We start from the raw sequence: 18268 nt of genomic DNA on the forward strand, positions 1-18268 counted from the left end.
CATGTGAGTTCCTGGCGTAGTTTCTGTATAAAAGCTGCGCTGGGCGGCTATATGCAGATCTGATCCGCTGACTGTGGATTCTGCCCCAGAATTCTAAGGCTTTGCCTAAAAGTTCTGCCGTGGATTTACCTGTCAGATCCACGTTGGATGTGATAGTTGTATGGCCACCTGAACGATACCTTAGATGTGCCACAAAAGTCATGTGTTTTCTACAAGAACTTTCTGGTTGTCTTTTTATTTAAAGGGGTTGTCCCGTGCCGAAACGGTTTTTTTTTTAATTCAATTTGTTCGGCGCGAGACAAACCCGATGCATGTGTTAAAAAAAAAAAACGTTTAGTACTTACCCGAATCCCCGCGCTGCGGCGACTTCTTACTTACCTTACTAAGATGGCCGCCGGGATCTTTACCCACGATGCACCGCGGGTCTTCTCCCATGGTGCACCGTGGGCTCTGTGCGGACCATTGCCGATTCCAGCCTCCTGATTGGCTGGAATCGGCACACGTGACGGGGCGGAGCTACGAGGACCAGCTCTCCGGCACGAGCGGCCCCATTCACCAGGGAGAAGACCGGACTGCGCAAGCGCGTCTAATCGGGCGATTAGACGCTGAAATTAGACGGCACCATGGAGACGGGGACGCTAGCAACGGAACAGGTAAGTGAATAACTTCTGTATGGCTCATAATTAATGCACGATGTACATTACAAAGTGCATTAATATGGCCATACAGAAGTGTATAACCCCACTTGCTTTCGCGGGACAACCCCTTTAAATAACACACATATGCGTCTTTTTCAGGTGTGTTTTTGTTCCTATAGAGAAGTCTATGGAAAACCTCCCGGGGCAAGAAAAGAAAAAGTTAAATAGCTTTGTCTTCTAAAGTACTACAGTTTAGGTTGAAAGTATGTGGAATTCAGTTTCACAAAGTTTATTTCCTTATATATCATCGGACACGCTCTCTTAAACACAAGATGAATTCCAATAAGAAATCTTTTGGAATGATTTCTAAAAAAAAAAAAAGAGGCTCTTGTGTGTAGATATACTGTTTCAAGTTGGCTACTGCTCCCCCAGGTGATTTTTTTAAAATTCCCTTTAACGTCCACTTAATGTGCCCTGCGGCGGTGAGAAAATCTCTTCTAGTGCGCTGATTTTTATTGGCTGGTCTGAAACATGGGACAACATCAAGATCCAGGGGGTGGGACCGAGTTACTGAGCATGTGTGACCATCAGCAATGGACACATGAGGTCGACATCCTGAGAAGCATCGCAAAGAATGCCAGGGGGCACCATAACAAGTACTGTTAATTGGCTAATATGGTTAGACTCAAAGGTTTATCACATTAATCTTAAGGTGATCAAAGGATAGAACACAGATGTTCCCAAAGATGTTACTATCAAGGAGAGCTAGGATGTGACTTGGGTGATGGATGGGAGTAACCATATCTTATTAGCTCAGACTTTCCATCAAGACTCTGATCTATTTGGAGCCTCTGCATTAGGCTAATTTCACAGAGCTGAGCGTGATATCAAGTCGTGAAACTCTTCCCGATATCGCGCTCGGGAAAAAGTGACTCTCCTGCGGCTGCAAGGCGTTTTTGGACCACTGCTGATTTGCAAAGGGTTGCCTTCTCCAATTAGTCACTTTTTCTGCTTCGTAGGTGTATCATACGAGAAACATCACAGAACAAAACACCCCAGCCAACCATTGCTGGAAGAACAGAAACTGGTGGCCGCAGCGTTCTGGCCTATGGAATGTTTTGGGGGGCGTTCTCTTGGCCCCTCATCTGTGTGGAAGACAGTCTGAACCAATCTTGCAAATCACATACACCCATACATGCTTTTTGTCTTTCTGGAAGATTCCTTATGCCTCAGGGAACATATTACACAGCTAGAAATGGCCAACAGTGGTTGAAGGAGCACAACCAAAACTTCCAAGCACTTCCCTACCCCCTAATTCCCCAGACGTGAACCCAATTAAGCATCCCATCTGGACAGACCTTGTAGCATTCTGTTATAACTGGATGGCTAATCATATGATTGGCCATCCTGTAATACTACATTTCCCTTGCAGCGGACATGTGTGCCTGCCCATGGCTTCCCTTAGCTGTATCAGCTGATTGATACTGCAGGCAGGCCCTGCATTCCCAGGGTAGTTGTGCAGTTAACCAAATCCCTTAAACTGGTAAAGCTGTTGCTTGCGCAAATTACATATTGCAAACACTTAAAAGAGACTCTGTGACCCACTTTTAGCCCTATGGAGCCAAGCTTATGGGATGAGAGTAGGTGACTTGCTGAGACCGGGGATGTAATTGTAATACCTACCTTCCCTGCCGTTCCCCTGGTATGAGCCCTGAAAGCCGCAGCTATCAAGTAGTCCGCCCATTATAAATTAAGAATGGGCAAACTACTTACCAGCAGCGCTCAATGCAATTAGTGGCGGCTTTCAGCGCTCACACCGGGGGAATGACGAGGGAGGCAAGTATAACACATCTCCGGGTTCAGCGGGTCACCTACCTCAAACCCATAAGCTCAGTTTAGGGCTAAAAGTAGGTGATAGATTCCCTTTAATACAAGGGAGCGTGTGCAGCCATGAGGCCCACTAACCACATAGGCCATATACAATCACTGCCTGACAGATACTCCCCACATGGGGAAGAACTGGACTGAGTTCATCATTCCTCAATACCTAGTGTGTTGTACTTTTATTACTGAAGATCAAAGGTTACCAACCAGAATCCAGACATGGAGATGAGATTACCTGCTTTAGTTTGAGGAAGAAGTTTTCTGTCGAACTTCTTTTGCTGAAGGGCCAGTACAGCCGTTCGCTGGCGGAGCAGACTCGCACCTTTGTTTCTAATAGGAACCGCACGGGCTCCTGCACTTCTGTAATCACCAGGTCTACGGCAGTGGTCATAAAAAGAACTTTATCTGTGGGAAAACACACACACCTTGTTACAACACCCGCACAGAGGAAGTCTGCCATGCTGGAAGAAAAGGGATGCCAACTCACTAAGCCAACATCCTCTTTTACAGCTTAATCACGGTCTAGCAAAACATTCGTACAACATTGCACTTTGTTCTCGCTACTTTCAAGATCTCTGCTTGCTGTAAAAAAAAAAAATAATAATACTACGAACATCTATCTGTTACGGAAAGAGGAGAATGACTTCTGATCATGTCCAATCATCACAAGTGCAGAGCCTGCTAAAGGGGTATTCCGGGACATTTTAAACTTTTGCTATTGATGACCAATAGATGAACGGGGGGATCCGCTGCTCGAATGCCCATCGATCAGCTGATCCCCGATGTCGATATGGTCAGCAGAGAAAGCGCAGCAGTCCAGGTTGATATGGCAGGTGCAGCTCCCATTGAATTCAAAAGGAAGCTGTGCTGTAATACCAAACCAGGCTATGGTCAGCGCTTTCTGCTTCCTCCGCTGACCGTAACAGCAGCAGCACCAGGAATCAGCTGATTGACGAGGATATGAGTTGGGGGTCCCATCCGTCATCAATGGTAAAAGTTAAAAATATCCCAGAATACCCATTTAAGTGTATCAGAAGTCTTTCTTTTGAAGCTATATTTCCTGGAGATTTTCTATGTGGATTCCATACAGGAAACTTGCAGCAAATTGGACTGCAATGCAGGTGAAAGGGGGTTGCAAAACCACATTTATACAATGCAGCAGAAAACTCAAGAGACATCAGAGTTTGCTGAAGATTTTGAAATCCACAGCATACTCCATTCTGGTAATCCGGCCTGCGTGGATATAGCCCAATACGTCATGGCCCTTTGTCAAGTAGAGGTTTCAAAAGGCTTCTCTTGCGAAAACACATTTTTGCATCGCTGCACCCCTCACCTGATTGTCTGTCACACTCTGTACATTGCAGTCATTTGTATGTAGTGCAGCCTCCTGTCTGAAAGTTATCAGGCACTGTCTTGATTTTCAAATTTGTCCATGTTTTCTCTTCCTCTTTGCTGTGCTAGCAATACCATGATGCATCAGTACAATATCAGACGATCAGCTACAGGCTATACCATCTCTGCCTGCTGGGAGGACACTAAATTATCATTACTCTCTGTAGTTACCTAAATAAACTACAGGCCACAAGTATACAGTCAGGAGGCTGAAGCATCATCTCCTTCATTATAACTGTGTGACAGGAACCTCTGATCATCACCAGTGATGCGATAGAAGTTTCTGTTGTTTGCCCCTGTGAAGAGCCTGTGTGGTACATTACATTCTAGAGACTGAAATAGTGACTCTTGGCGAGAATAGAGAGACAAGTAAATCCCAGGTAGTACCAATGAGATCACTCAACTGGAGAAGAGGCCAGAAATTTTCAGATAAAAAGAACTATATAAAAAGGTAGCACTGGGTAATATATATATATATATATACACACACATACACACACACACACACATACACACACCGTAGAACTAGGTACATAATGAAGGAAAAAAAAATATTTTAACCAGAGTGTCCCTTTAACCCCTTCATGACATGGCCTATTTTGGCGTTGAGGACCAAGCGATTTTTTGGTATTTTTCCATCTCCATTTTTCAAAAGCCATAACTTTTTTATTTTTCCGTGGACGCGGCCATATAAGGGCTTGTTTTTTGAGTGGCGAACTGTAGTTTTTATCGATGCCAATTTTGGGTACATAGACTATATTGTAAATTTTTTTTTTTTTTTTAATGATAGCAGAGAGAGAAAACGCATCAATTCTGCCATAGATTTTTTTATTTTTTTTTTACACCGTTAATCATGCAGCATAAATGAGACTTTCCATTTTTTCTGCAGACCGGTACGGTTACAACGATACCAAAATTCTAACATTTTTTTAGGTTTTCCCACTTTTCTGCAATAAAAACCCTTTTTTTTGGAAATCTTTTTTCTATTCTAAATTGCTGCATTCAAAGTCACGTAACTTTTTTATTTTTTGATGTACAGAGCTCAATGAGGGCTTATTTTTTGCGAGACGAGCTGTAGATTTTATTGGTACCATTTTGGCGTACATACGACTTTTTTGATCACTTTTATTGCGTTTTTAGTGAGGCAAAATGCTAAAAATGAGCATTTTGCCTCAGTTTTTTAGCTTTTTTTTTAGCGTTTTTTTCGGTGCACAGTCAAAAGCATGTGCAACCTTTTGTACGCATCGTTACGGACGCGACAATACCAAATATGTGGGGTTTTATTTTTTTTTTACCTTTTTTTATGCTAATCTGAGAAAAAGCATAAAAAATGGTTTTTTTACTCTTTTTTTTTTACATTTTTTTTAATTCATTTTTTAAATCTTTCTTTTTTTTACACTGTTTGTGTCCCTCTGAGGGACTTTAATCACTGCCCTGATGATCGCTGTCATAAGGCATGGCAGAGCTACTGCTCTCCCATGCCTTATCGCTCATACAGCGATCTCAGGCATAGGCAATACAGGACGCCAGTGTCTGGCGTCCTGTTGCCATGGTGACAGGCCGGGCTCTCGCGATGACATCGCGAGTTCCGGCCGGAGACACAGAGGGAGCCGCGCTCCCGCTGTGAACTCTTCCCCTGCCGCGATCTACTTAGATCGCGGCAGGGAAGGGGTTAAAAGTGGCGGGCGCATCTCCGATGTCCCCCCGCTGTTGCAGCGAGACGCCGGCTGTGACTGACAGCCGGCTCCCGCTGCGGGATAGCGCTGGATCACATATGATCCAGCGCTATCTCCAGGACGTAAGTTTACGCCCTGTTGCGGGAAGTACCCCGCTCCCAGGACGTAAACTTACGCCCTGCAGCGGGAATGGGTTAAAGGGGTTGTCCCGCGCCGAAACGGGTTTTTTTTTTTTTCAACCCCCCCCCGTTCGGCGCGAGACAACCCCGATGCAGGGACCTAAAGAAAGCTTACCGGAGCGCTTACCTTAATCCCCGCGCTCCGGTGACTTCTATACTTACCGGTGAAGATGGCCGCCGGAATCCTCTTCCTCCATGGACCGCAGCTCTTCTGTGCGGTCCATTGCCGATTCCAGCCTCCTGATTGGCTGGAATCGGCACGTGACGGGGCGGAGCTACACGGAGCCGGCATTCTGCACGAGCGGCTCCATTGAAGAGAGCAGAAGACCAGGACTGCGCAAGCGCGGCTAATTTGGCCCTCGGAGGGCGAAAATTAGTCGGCTCCATGGGAACGAGGACGCTAGCAACGGAGCAGGTAAGTAAAAAACTTTTTATAACTTCTGTATGGCTCATAATTAATGCACAATGTATATTACAAAGTGCATTATTATGGCCATACAGAAGTGTATAGACCCACTTGCTGCCGCGGGACAACCCCTTTAAGTCTCTATTACGATAAAATGCACATTAAAAACCTGCATCAATTATCTGTAAATATCAAAAACTGGAGAGTCATTGTAGAGAAACTTATTGTTCTAGGTTTATACCCGCGTGTGTATGCACTGTCCAGCCATCTGTAAAAAAGTGACACGAAGTATACCACCGTAGTGTACTAGTGTAGTAGATACACTTTAGACCGGGCTCACATGGGAAGATTCCAATTGTGGAATCCTCGATCGGCAACTGTGTGGAGGATCCACAGAAAAACGAAGGCATTGAAAAGAATGTAAAAAAGACAAACGCTTTTTCGCTCACATTCTCGCAGATGAATTGCAAATTCCGCAAACACAGAAAAGAAATCGCAGGATGGTCTATTTTGCTGCGGATTCCGCACGGAGGCCGTCCATTGCGTATAGGCCGTATAGGCATACACATGTATGCTCAGCCTGTGTCCTGTATGTAGTGAAAAGTGAAACTCCCCAACCATTTTACACCATTATTATATAACATTAGCCAACATATCCTCAATAATGAAACTACTAGAACAGTACAGTAACATATACCCAACAACAGAATAGGATACAGCTAGGTGTGTCCCTAATGAGCCAGATGCTGCCTGATTATCTGGAAAACCCTACCGATTATGTTAATGGCTTAGTTATATGAAATGGGTACTTTGCCCTTTGATGTATATCAAAATTGCAAATCCTGAATGGTGTCTCCAACATAAATCTGCAAGGGAACCACATAGATGTGGCTGCGACTCCTTTAGGCATACAAGTGCCATAGGTGTGATCAAACGATACCTCTTGGTCAATCAAGAGACTCCTATGTTAGGGGGCTAAAACGTACCATATATACTCGAGTATAAGCCGACTTTTTCAGCACCTTTTTATGCTGAACCCCCCCTCCCCCCCCCCCCTCAGTTTATACTCAAGTGAGGGTCCCGAAAAATAAAAAAAAATCCATACTTACATCTTCGCCGCTGCCGGGGGCTCTGTACATCTAGCCACTTGGGTCTCTTCACTGTAATGAAGTTCTTTCAGAAGGCGGGGATTTAAAATCCCGACCTGCTGAAAGGACTGTGTCTGATTGGCTGAGCGCTCAGCCAATCACAGGCATCGCTCAGCCATTTATTGAATGACTGCTGACCACTGCCTGTGATTGGTCACAACGCTTAGCCAATTATAGGCAGCGCTCGGCCATTCATTGAATTCATTGAGGATTCATTATCAATAACTTTATTTTAAAGTACTTTTCCCGTGTAAACACATTTACCAGCTGCTACATGTAATTCCATTATTTAATCACAGTTAGACACGTCTGCTGCTTAATTATGGTAAACCTAATACCTTTTGGCGTCTCCTCATTTACCGCCTGGAAATGTGGGGATTTTGTGTTCCAGCTCCCAGTAATTATATAGGACTTTCCATCTGAACTTTTACCCATGGACTCCTAAAACAAACACACATGATCAGTGTAATGTCATGAATATTATATCAAATAAAGAAATTACTTCCCAATTTGGGGTTTAGACTCTGCACATATTTTAGATTTGGTGCACTTCAATCCAATTTGTCAAAAAACCTACGCTTATTTTATTTCAAAGGCTTTTTGGCATTTTTACGTCTAAAAAGAATGTTATTCATAAAGACAACCCCTTTTAATGAGCTTAAGGGCTCCTTCCCACGGACGGATTTCCGCCGCGTTGCCCGCAGCTATTAGGTTCTATTGAACCTAATAGCACAATGCTTACGGTGCGGAATTCCACCGCGGAATTTCGCACCGTAAAATCTCCCATCCTCACCCGCGGCATGCTCTATTTGCCGCGGGTGTACGCACGGACGGCTTCCATTGCAGTCAATGGAAGCCATCTGTTCACGCTATCTTCCGCTGCAGCACAGCGGAAGATAGCATGAAATCACCTCTCCGCCTACCGCCGCCGCGTCATGTGACGCGGCGGGCGTGTCACGTGACACTGCGGCGTGTCACGTGACGCTGCGGCGTGTCACGTGACGCTGCGGCGCGTCACGCCGAAGCGTCATGTGGGAGCGAGGACGCCAGATCAGCAGGTAAGTTTGGGGTCTCTGGGGGGGCGCCGTGGCGGAATTCACGTGGCGGAGCCAGTCACGGCCGTGTGCAGCCGGCCTAAGGGCTACTGTCCACGGGCGTTTTTGCATTCGTGATACGCGGTGAATGTAGGCAATGAAAGTCAATCGACTTCCATGCACACCAGCGTGTGGAAACAGTGTTTACAAACGCAAGAGAAATAAATCGCAGCATGCACTATTTCTCTATGTATGATACAAAGCCCTTCTATGGGCTCCGTATTGACACGCTGTGAAAAATCAATCACACTGCGCATGTTCGTGACATCATATTCCTGGACATGCGCAGAGCATACTCAGCCCATACGCGCTCTCTGCCCGCAGAGCGAAAGGGCTGTGTAGGTGTAAAATGCCACGGGAGACCTATGCCGTTTTACGCATAGGTCTGTGGAAATAAGTCCTAATTAGCGCATATGGACATCATAAAGCAGACACTTCTGCTCAGGACTCTAAGAAGCATCTCTTACTAGGCTGCGCATTCACTTACCAGTTCTAACAAGTGCATGTCGCTATTTCGTACATCTTTACCAGGACTAAGGAGGAGTCCAAAACACCTGCAACAAAATACAGATAGAAGGCAGAAAAGTTATACAAACTATCTTACGCTTTCATAAATGATCATTTCATTACGTCACTCTACTGAGCAGTAACTTACATCACTGAAAAATGTTATTTCATGAAGCCATCCCCTATTTGGGATTAGGATATCATAGAGAGGGGTGTCAACATCCCGCTCCATGAGCCACAATGTAAAACTGTATCTATGCATTCCATGGAAAGCCACTTGTTTGAGTGGCTGCCATCTTTTGCAACATCTGCCATGGCTTTTTCTAGCTGATCATCTGACAGACTTCCATACAAAAAGGGGTTGTTATCACGAGATAATCCCTTCAAAAAGAGAATAATAGGTTTATTTGGAAGTTACTAATTATATTAATGCGTCCTTCACAGCTCCACATTTCTGGTTATACACCGTGTCAGTGGACAGGCTTTATAGACACCAAGTACAGGATGCTTTCTGTCATACAGGCAAAAATTATGCAAATGTATTCTTAAAAAATGAATTAATTTGAAGGATACTAATATTGATATAATATACCTCTCGATGGTTAGTTCTTTGTTAGAGGTCTGTTGAACATAAATAACAATCTTCTTGTCCACTCCCTGACGCAGCCTGAAACACTGCTTGTCCTTATCTTTAGAGACCGCACTGTTTAAAGAAAACATGTTAAAATACAGAGGAATGCAGAGAGAAATAGTGAAAAAGTTATTTAAAGAGCTTCCCGTACTTATTATTACCGTCAGCAGATCATTAGGATAAAAGGAACCCAAGTGCAAGCAGTGACAATAACTAAAGGGGCTACGGCTCCTTGACCCAACAAGGGACCCCATTCATCTGTGTGTGTTGAGCTGCAATATTAGACATAGTACATGGACAACAGAGGTGTATATCTGCCAAGCAACTCTTACTCTTTGGACCAGTGGAGGTTCCACAAAAGGCTTTTAAAAGATTTTAATAGGGAACGAGTGTCTGATTGGCGAGAACCCCATCTCCATTGATCAAGGGATGAGGAGTCCCGTGTCCCCCGTATAAATGGGACGGTGGTCAAGCATGCGCTCTGCTACTCTATTCACATCTATGAGACTGCTAGGAGTCGCCCGGCGTTGTACTCCACTGTCCCATGAGAGATGGATGAAGCAGCAACACACGTGCTCAACCACCATCCCATTCATGTAGGGTGACACAAGACCCCCGTTCTCTTGATCAGTGGGGTTCGTTGCAGTCAGATCCTCCCAGATGAGCCGCTTACCTCCAATCTTATGGGTAGGGGATAAGTTAAATTCTTGGCATAAGCCTTTTAATTATCTCATATGGTATAAAGAGGCAGACCTCACGACGGAAACCTGTTTGAGAAATGGAATATGATGCTCAAAAGCTGGCTGAAGGACTCCAATGCAGCAATATACTATCCTATCAAAAGTAATCGGACACCAGAGCAAAAATCAAACGTAGTATTTATTTCCATATGTTAATACTTAGTGGGGCTCGTTTAGTCCTAATGACATCAGATGCTCTTCATGGCATACTTTCTACTAACATCCAAAAGATATTAGCTGGTATTTCGCTCCATTTATCCTGCAAACGTCTAGAGAGTTATCTCAAAGAAGATGTGCCGACCCGTCTACAATGGTGCAAGGAGCGTTGTCATTGGGTAGTTGAGCAATGGAAGAACATTCTATGAGGTGACTAAATCACGCTACCCCATCAGATGGACGTACCTGGGTGTGGAGGATGATGGGGAACATCTTTTGCCAGAGTGTGCTGTGCCAACAGTTAGGTACGGTGGAGGCTCTGTTATGGTCTGGGGATGTTTTATATGGCATGGTCTTGGTCCACTGGTTGTAGTGGCGAGAACCATGAACACATAGGTGGACCCTGACATTGTAGACAATAATGTGCTGACGACAATGTGGCAATACTCTGGGAATGGTCAGCAATACTTCCAACAAGACAAGATGCCTTGTCACAAATACAACGCTGTTTTGCGTTCGTTTGAGAACATGGACGTTCCACTATTGGACGGGCTGCACAGAGTTCCGACCTGAACCAACTGAACATTTTTGGGATGAATTGGAACATTGGGTCAGGAAACATGAACAGCGTTCATCTTCTTTGGGGGAAACCCGCCAGATGTTTGCAGGATAAATAGAAGGAAATACCAGCTGAAGTGTGTCAGATAGTAGAAAGTATGCCACGGAGAGTATCCAATGTCATTTGGGCCAAAGGAGCCCCACTAAGTATTAACATATGGAAATAAATATTACCTTTCATTCTTGCTCCGGTGTCCAATTACTTTTGATAGGATGGTGTATGTCGGAGACTCTCGGGCTATGATCTGTTGCTATCCCTTTATTGCTTTAAAAAAGTATATGCGCAATGGCAATGAAGAATTATGCACAGCTGAAGTTCAAGGAACTCAGCAGAAAAAGGATAAAAAGTGATTTACATTTTAAAGTGCCCATCAAATTTCATAAAAACCTTTCATCAATCAGGGCCCAGACTCAGTATTAAGTGCATCATTCATTAGAATAAAGCTGCTAATTAGGTTGTTACAGTTCCAGCCCAATCTCTTTTTCTGGTCTTACATGGGAGAGTGGAAGATGGTCAACAGACTATGATGCAAGTTTACTGAATGTGGTCAGCTCTCCAGAGTAGAGTCAGACAAGTCGTCAGGAGGTAAAGTTCAACTAAGACGGTAATGAGAACTTTAGCAGCCTAGTCCACCAACAATGAAAACTTCTGATATCTCAATGACATATGATAAGTTTTCTGTAACTGGAAGTATGTAGCATCTCCACCAGATGATGTGTTTAACTATCGTACTCATCAATAAGTGCTGCTCTATAAAAAGATACAAGGTTCTTGATGGGTCTACCCAAATGATCTCCTTCCCTGAGAAAAGGCACTAGGAGAAGTATGCAGCAGAAAGCACACAGTTGGGCGACCACAGACTGGACCACCTACTGTCTCCTGCTCAACCAGTACAACCCCATGAGCACATAAGCCACAGAGATCCCATTGCATGGCAGGGTACTTTGATGGGACCTACCAGCCATTTGTGGTCTATGAGACTGATTATTCACCACGGCTACATTAGAGGAGAAAACCAGTAAGCACCTTGCCAGTAAACACAAAAACCTAGCGCATATAAAACAAAAAGGTACAACAACAGACTTCAGAACCTACCTGAAGTAGCCCTTCCCATCATCCTCCTTAATTTCAAGTGACACAGAAAAAGTGAAGATGTCGCTATCAGGGGTTTGAGGAGGGATGGAAGCAGAGAGAGGCGTCTGTTTGAAAGAGCGGCGGAAGGCTGTCGCAAAACTGTAGAGTATCCGACTCACCTAACAAAGAGATAACACTGTTAGCATGACTTATATACTGTGCAGATAGTATATAACCATCCTGCTATATGTATGTACCGTATATACCGGCGTATAAGATTACTTTTGAACCCCGAAAAATCTGCTCTGAAGTCGGGGGTCGTCTTATGCGCCGGTAATACAAAAAAAAAAAAAGTGTAAAAAAAAAAAAATTCATTACTCACCTCCCCCGGTGTTCTGTCGCGCTCTGGCAGGATGTCGCTCGCTCCTCGTCCCCGGCGCAGCATTGCTTTCTGAATGCGGGGCTTGAAATCCCCGCTTCCAGAAAGCTAATACACACGCCGGCAGCCATGACAGCATTGAATGGCTGTGATTGGCTGAAGGCGCACGTGTTAGCAATCACACCCATTCAATGATGTCATTGAATAGTGTGATTGGCTGAAGCCACGTGTGTTTTAGCCAATCACAGCCATTCAATGATGTCATGGCTGCCGGTGTGTGTATTAGCTTTCTGGAAGCGGGGATTTCAAGCCCCGCATTCAGAAAGCAATGCTGCGCCGGGGACGAGGAGCGAGCGACATCCTGCCGGAGCGCGACAGAACACCGGGGGAGGTGAGTAATGAATTTTTTTTTTTCTCCACTGTATACCGGCGTATAAGGTGAACGTTGGGGGGTCGTCTTATACGCCGGTATATACGGTAATATATACAGGACATAACGAAGGTAAATGTGCACAGCTACAAAAATAAAGTAGCTTTACATCTATATAGAACAGCACTGGGGGAAATATCACAAAAATCCTTCGAAATAGGTTTAAAGCAGATGTTAAAAAAAGTGTAATTTTCACCCCTTAACGTTCCATGACGTACAGTTGCACCATAGAGGTTCAGGGTTTGTATGGATGGGGATCGGGGGTTGATCCTTCTCCACACAATGCGGGTGCTGGCTGTTTCTTATCGGAGCAGTTAACCCTTTAAATGCCTCCATTGATCTTTTGGGGTCCCGAATGTGGTGTAGTTCGGTGGCCACGGCAGCCGGGAGCTTTCAGAAAGCCCCCTGGGCTGCCATTGTGTATTGCCTGTCAGGGTTAATGTAAAAGTCAGTTTTAAAAAAGTGTTATCAATTATTAAAAAATAGAATCAAATAAAATTGAAGAAAAAAAAAAAAAACCTTTTGCCATATTTAGAATAAAAGAATCTAAATAACCAACCCCAAAACCATATTTGGTATTGCTATAAAAGTCTGTTCTACCAAAAGTAATAAAGTATTTACCCTGCACAGTGAACGTCATCACAAATAAATAAATACACGCCAGAACTGCGCTTCTTTGGTCAAGAAAAAATGTAATAAAGAGAGATTAAAAAGTCATATGATCCAAAACGGTACCAATAGAAACTACAGGACGTCCCGCAAAAAAAATGAGCCCTCATACAACTACTGTGTTTCCCTGAAAATAAGACCCTGTCATATCAATTTTTACCCCAAAAGAGGCACAGTGGTCTTATACTCACCTAGCAGGCACCGTTCAGGTAGTCCTCAATGCCGATGGAGCATCTCTTGTTGAGGACGGGGCTTGAATACCTTGCCTCCAGCAAGCGATTGCTCTGATTGGTGCAGAAACACCGCCTCAGCCAATCAGAGCCAGCGCTCGATGAACCAATCACAGTCATTTGATAAATGGCTGTCATTGGTTCATCAAGCACCAGCTCTGATTGGCTCAGGTGGCGCTCCTGAGCCAATCAGAGCAATCGCTTGCTGGAGATTGTGTACTCAAGCCCTGTCACCAACAAGAGATGCTCCATCGGCATTGAGGACTACAAAGAAGCCTGCCGGAGTGTCGCAACCCAGCGGGAGGGACCCAAACAGTGCTTGCTAGGTGAGTATTGCATTTTTTTTCCCGTGTAGTGTAGCTAGGGCTTATTTTCGGGGTAGGTCTCATTTTGGGGGGAAACATGGTATGTTGACGGAGAAATAAAAGTTAGCTATGACTGTCAGAAGTTGGCGCAGAAAATAATTTAGTAAATTTGGTATTGTAGTAATCGTACTGACCCATAGAATAAAGTTCTCATGTCATATTTGCTGTAGTGTGTATGCCGAAGACCCCCCCCCCCCCCCCACCTAGCCCAAAGATTGCAGAATTTTTCTTCTCCAATTCACTCTGCTTGGAATTTTTTAAAAGTCTTTCAGTACATTATAAATGAAAAAGTCGGGTATAAATTAAAAATCATAAGTCGGGAGGAGAAAACGAAAGAAAAAAAAAAAGGTCTGTGCCATTAAGGGGTTCCAGAAGTAGATCCCAACCAAATCCTAAAAAAAAGTTTCTATGCCTAGCTCTGGTCCCATTTATGTTGCGCACATCATAAGAATAAAATGGGGAGTCCCTGTGTCATGTATCGCCCGCTCAGCAGAAGACGGTATCACTTTTGCCTGCAGAGTTCCTTTAACCCTTTCCAATCCAATTTGTATCCTGGTTTTCCTAGGGGGCTTACTCTTTTTCTGCCAGTACTGCATGAGGTGACACGTTGGATAGGCTTCGACAGCAGAGAGGCTGGCAATACACAGTAAGAGAACCCTGACGGACGTCTTCCAACATCGGAGCTGTACAGCCTTGAATAATATTGTCTTCAGACGTCAGACAGTGGATTGGAAAGGGTTAAGTTTAAGGCAAAGAATTTGCCTCTTGTATGTAATAATACCAACCTATGTAGAAAAAAATAAAATAATAATTACTGTGATGAAATCTTACCGCCTCCTGGATCTCACAGCGGAACACATGTATCCTGAAGAGCTCCGCATTGTAATGACTCTCCGTGAAAGCAAAGCAGTCGCTCTCTTGAGTCCCGTCATGGCCTCTGACACAGAACAGTATCTTGTAGATTGGATACTTTGCTATCTCAGTGTTGGTTTGTGGGTCGAGAAGCCTGTGAAGAGTAATAGATAAAATACATCAGTCCATGCCGTCGGTTTCATAGAGTTGCGCTTTCTGCACATTGGAAATCGGTCCTACCTGACGGTGCCTTCAGAGACATTAGGTACAGATAGTGTAACATCCAGTGCATTCTGACATTGTCCTCGCAGAATAGAGATCATTCTCAGAGCTTCTACTTCACTGCGAGGAGCGTTTACCGACGCACATCCCAGGTACGTGAGCTTACTGAACACAACGCTGTCCTCATCAGGAACCGGCGAGTACAAATTGGACCCATCTGCGCAATCTAAGTAGTCAATAAAGCCAGTTAGATTTTAAATGAGGTTTGGAAAATTGTATAGCTATACTTTTTATTGCGTTGATACATAGGGTAGGTAAAGTCGGTATCATTCTCACATGGACCCAACCCTTCCCCTTGGACTACGCTGCTGCAGAGGAGATACGAATAGTGTCTGCAGATGGGAGGTGAATAGAGTAGGTGGGCAGACACATGATGTACACACTGCTACCTGCAAGAGGTATCAAATCAGGGGCACCAAGTATTGTGTATGTCAGATTTGTCAGTTTTATCCTGCAGCAGAGGAGACCCCAGGGAGGAGACTGAAGATCCCAGCCACAGCCATCTTTTCTTGATGCAAATAAATAGATCAAATTAGCGCTTATGTCCATGGGTGGGTCAGACTCCGCATGCGGGAGCCTGCAGTGGAATCCAACCCTGTCCGCGGCTGGCCACCCGACGTACCTGTCCGGGTCTGTGCTGCCAATGTGTGCGGAAGCGCCGGCTGATTTGCATGCACAGTACCTTTTTTTCTTAAGCTCCTGCTTTCCCACGTAATCCACGGCCCATCCACAATGTTAATTGTGGATGGGCTGCGGATCGTCGGGCTTCCATGGACTCGAATGGAAGCTGTCCGTGCGGGAACTGCACCAAAATGGAGCATGCTGCGATTTGTTTTCCGCACTTGGAATCCAGAAACAAGTCTGCGTGTCAAAATTCAAGTGCGGGAACGCACATGGTTCCCTATGGGCGGCTGGAACTGCGGATTCAAATCCGCCTGTGGACATTGGGCCTTAAAGTGGTGCCTTATTACATGTAATTCTTATTTGTAAACATGTAAATTAAAAATCTTTTTATTTTCACTTCTAAACAAAAATATAATCTAAATAAGTAATTTTCTACCAGGTTATTGTTTAACCCCTTAATGACGTGGCCCCTTTTTTTCCCCCCCATTTTTGTTTTTTCCTCCACTCTAAAAAAATTGTAACTTCTTCATTTATTCATCGACGTCGCTGTATGAAGGCTTGTTTTTTGTGGGACGAGTTGTATTTTCCAATGGTGCTATTTAATGTGCCATATAATGTACTGAAAAACTTTTTAAAAAAATGGAGTAAAATGAACTGACTATGCTGCACCTCCACATTCCTCCGACTTCATTCAGAGGTTATTTTGTACACAACTGATCAACTCAATATCTACACAAATTACCGTGCTGTGCGGGCTTTACTGGTAGACTCAGTTCCTGTTTCTGTATCCCAACAGATGAAGGGTTAATCGTTGAGGATGCAGTGGAGGTTTCATTTGAAGACTCATCTAGATCATCATCAGGAAGTGCTTTTTCCACCTCCTCTGTGCGCTGCTCTTGGTCTTCACATGGCGTATCCATTAAGACATCTTCCAGCTCCTTCTGAAGTTGCTGTTCGCTTCCATTCCCAACAATCTGAAGAAAAAAACACTTTGTATTACAAGAAAATAAAATACACTCCAGCACATAATCAGTAGTGACATAATCAGTAGTGACATAATCAGTAGTGACAGTCTAAGGGGGGGAAGGGTTCACACGGAGCGGGATTCCCGCAGAATTTCAGTGCGGACCCTCTGCCCTAACTACAAAAATCGGGTAACAAATCCCTACCTTTCTAACTGCCTACAACAGGAGCACCAAACTCCTATCTCAGGTGTAACTTTGGTGCTGCTGTTACAGGCAGTTAAGACCCATTAACATGCAATGATTATCGCTCAAAATCCCTTCAAACGAACAAATTTGCGTGATATTCGTTCTGTGTAAATGCGAAGCCATCGTGCGCTATATGTTCATTTATCGTTGATCATAAAAATGGTCGTTAGTTGGTTTACTTTTCGCTTCGTTTAAATGGCATTCATTACACGAATGCCCATTTACATGAGCCGATGATCGCTTAAAAAAATTAAATAAATCTTGTTATTTGATCTTTGTAGTTAGGAGTGTAGCTAGGATGTGCCATATCTACTCTACGGCTAGCCAATGCTCACTCTTGCTGTACACTCTCCTAGATGATGATGATGATGGTGATGATGATATGTGTGTGTGTTACAGTTAAGAGACCAGAATCTGCAGTTTTCTGTACAGAATGTAAAAACACAGCACAGCAGCCAGGTTCATCCCACAAGTTCTGAGAGGGCTGAGAATGAGATGTACACCGTGCATAGGGAAAAATGTACAGGATACAAGCCATATAAAGGCCAAGAAAAGTGTGGTTCCTCATATGTACATACATGGCAGCCTATTCTTAAAAAGTCATCTGCAAAGTTAATGTGAAATGCAAAGATGGAGAAAAAAGAAAAAGTTGGAGCAAAACCAGTAGGATTGCGATACGACAAAAGAAAATCTAAGACGGTGGAGGTTCTATTAGTGCTCGCAGTAATAGAGCTGCTGCCTACCAGAAAACGCACCGCCTAAGTGAGCGTCAATGCACAGGAAGAAAAAGCCAAAAGAACTACTAATTTGGCGCAAGACTCCAAGCGTCAATAAATATTAAAGTTCAGAGATAATGCAGAGTGAAAACGGTACAAGTATGATAAAACATTTCTTCCAACACTGGTGGTAGGCAGTCATTATAAATGAACCTTCTGATCTGCATATATATATACCCTCCACGCGTTTTACATCCGCAGTCTCTACCTGCGCCGTCAGCTCCACAAATTACAGTTGAATCAATACTTAGCACAAACGTTCGTGTAGGCGAGTGCCAACTTGTAGCAGAAAGATTGAGAAACAGG

At 44.1% G+C, this 18268-nt stretch overlaps 1 protein-coding gene across 2 annotated transcripts in view; it reads right to left on the reverse strand.

Moving 5' to 3' along the window:
• The window catches only part of RABGAP1 (RAB GTPase activating protein 1), a 142603-nt gene that overhangs the window by 106943 nt on the left and 17392 nt on the right, over positions 1-18268 (reverse strand). For both annotated transcript variants that reach the window (XM_066580813.1, XM_066580812.1), the window contains exons 3-10: positions 16718-16949; positions 15310-15517; positions 15049-15223; positions 12166-12323; positions 9517-9627; positions 8905-8971; positions 7662-7764; positions 2758-2927 (exon numbers count right to left, since the gene is read on the reverse strand). In XM_066580813.1, the coding sequence (XP_066436910.1) occupies positions 2758-2927; positions 7662-7764; positions 8905-8971; positions 9517-9627; positions 12166-12323; positions 15049-15223; positions 15310-15517; positions 16718-16949 (1224 nt within the window). The remainder of the gene's footprint in view (positions 1-2757; positions 2928-7661; positions 7765-8904; positions 8972-9516; positions 9628-12165; positions 12324-15048; positions 15224-15309; positions 15518-16717; positions 16950-18268) is intronic.

This window comes from Eleutherodactylus coqui, chromosome 10 (genome assembly GCF_035609145.1).
Source record: "Eleutherodactylus coqui strain aEleCoq1 chromosome 10, aEleCoq1.hap1, whole genome shotgun sequence".
Lineage (NCBI taxonomy): Eukaryota > Metazoa > Chordata > Amphibia > Anura > Eleutherodactylidae > Eleutherodactylus > Eleutherodactylus coqui.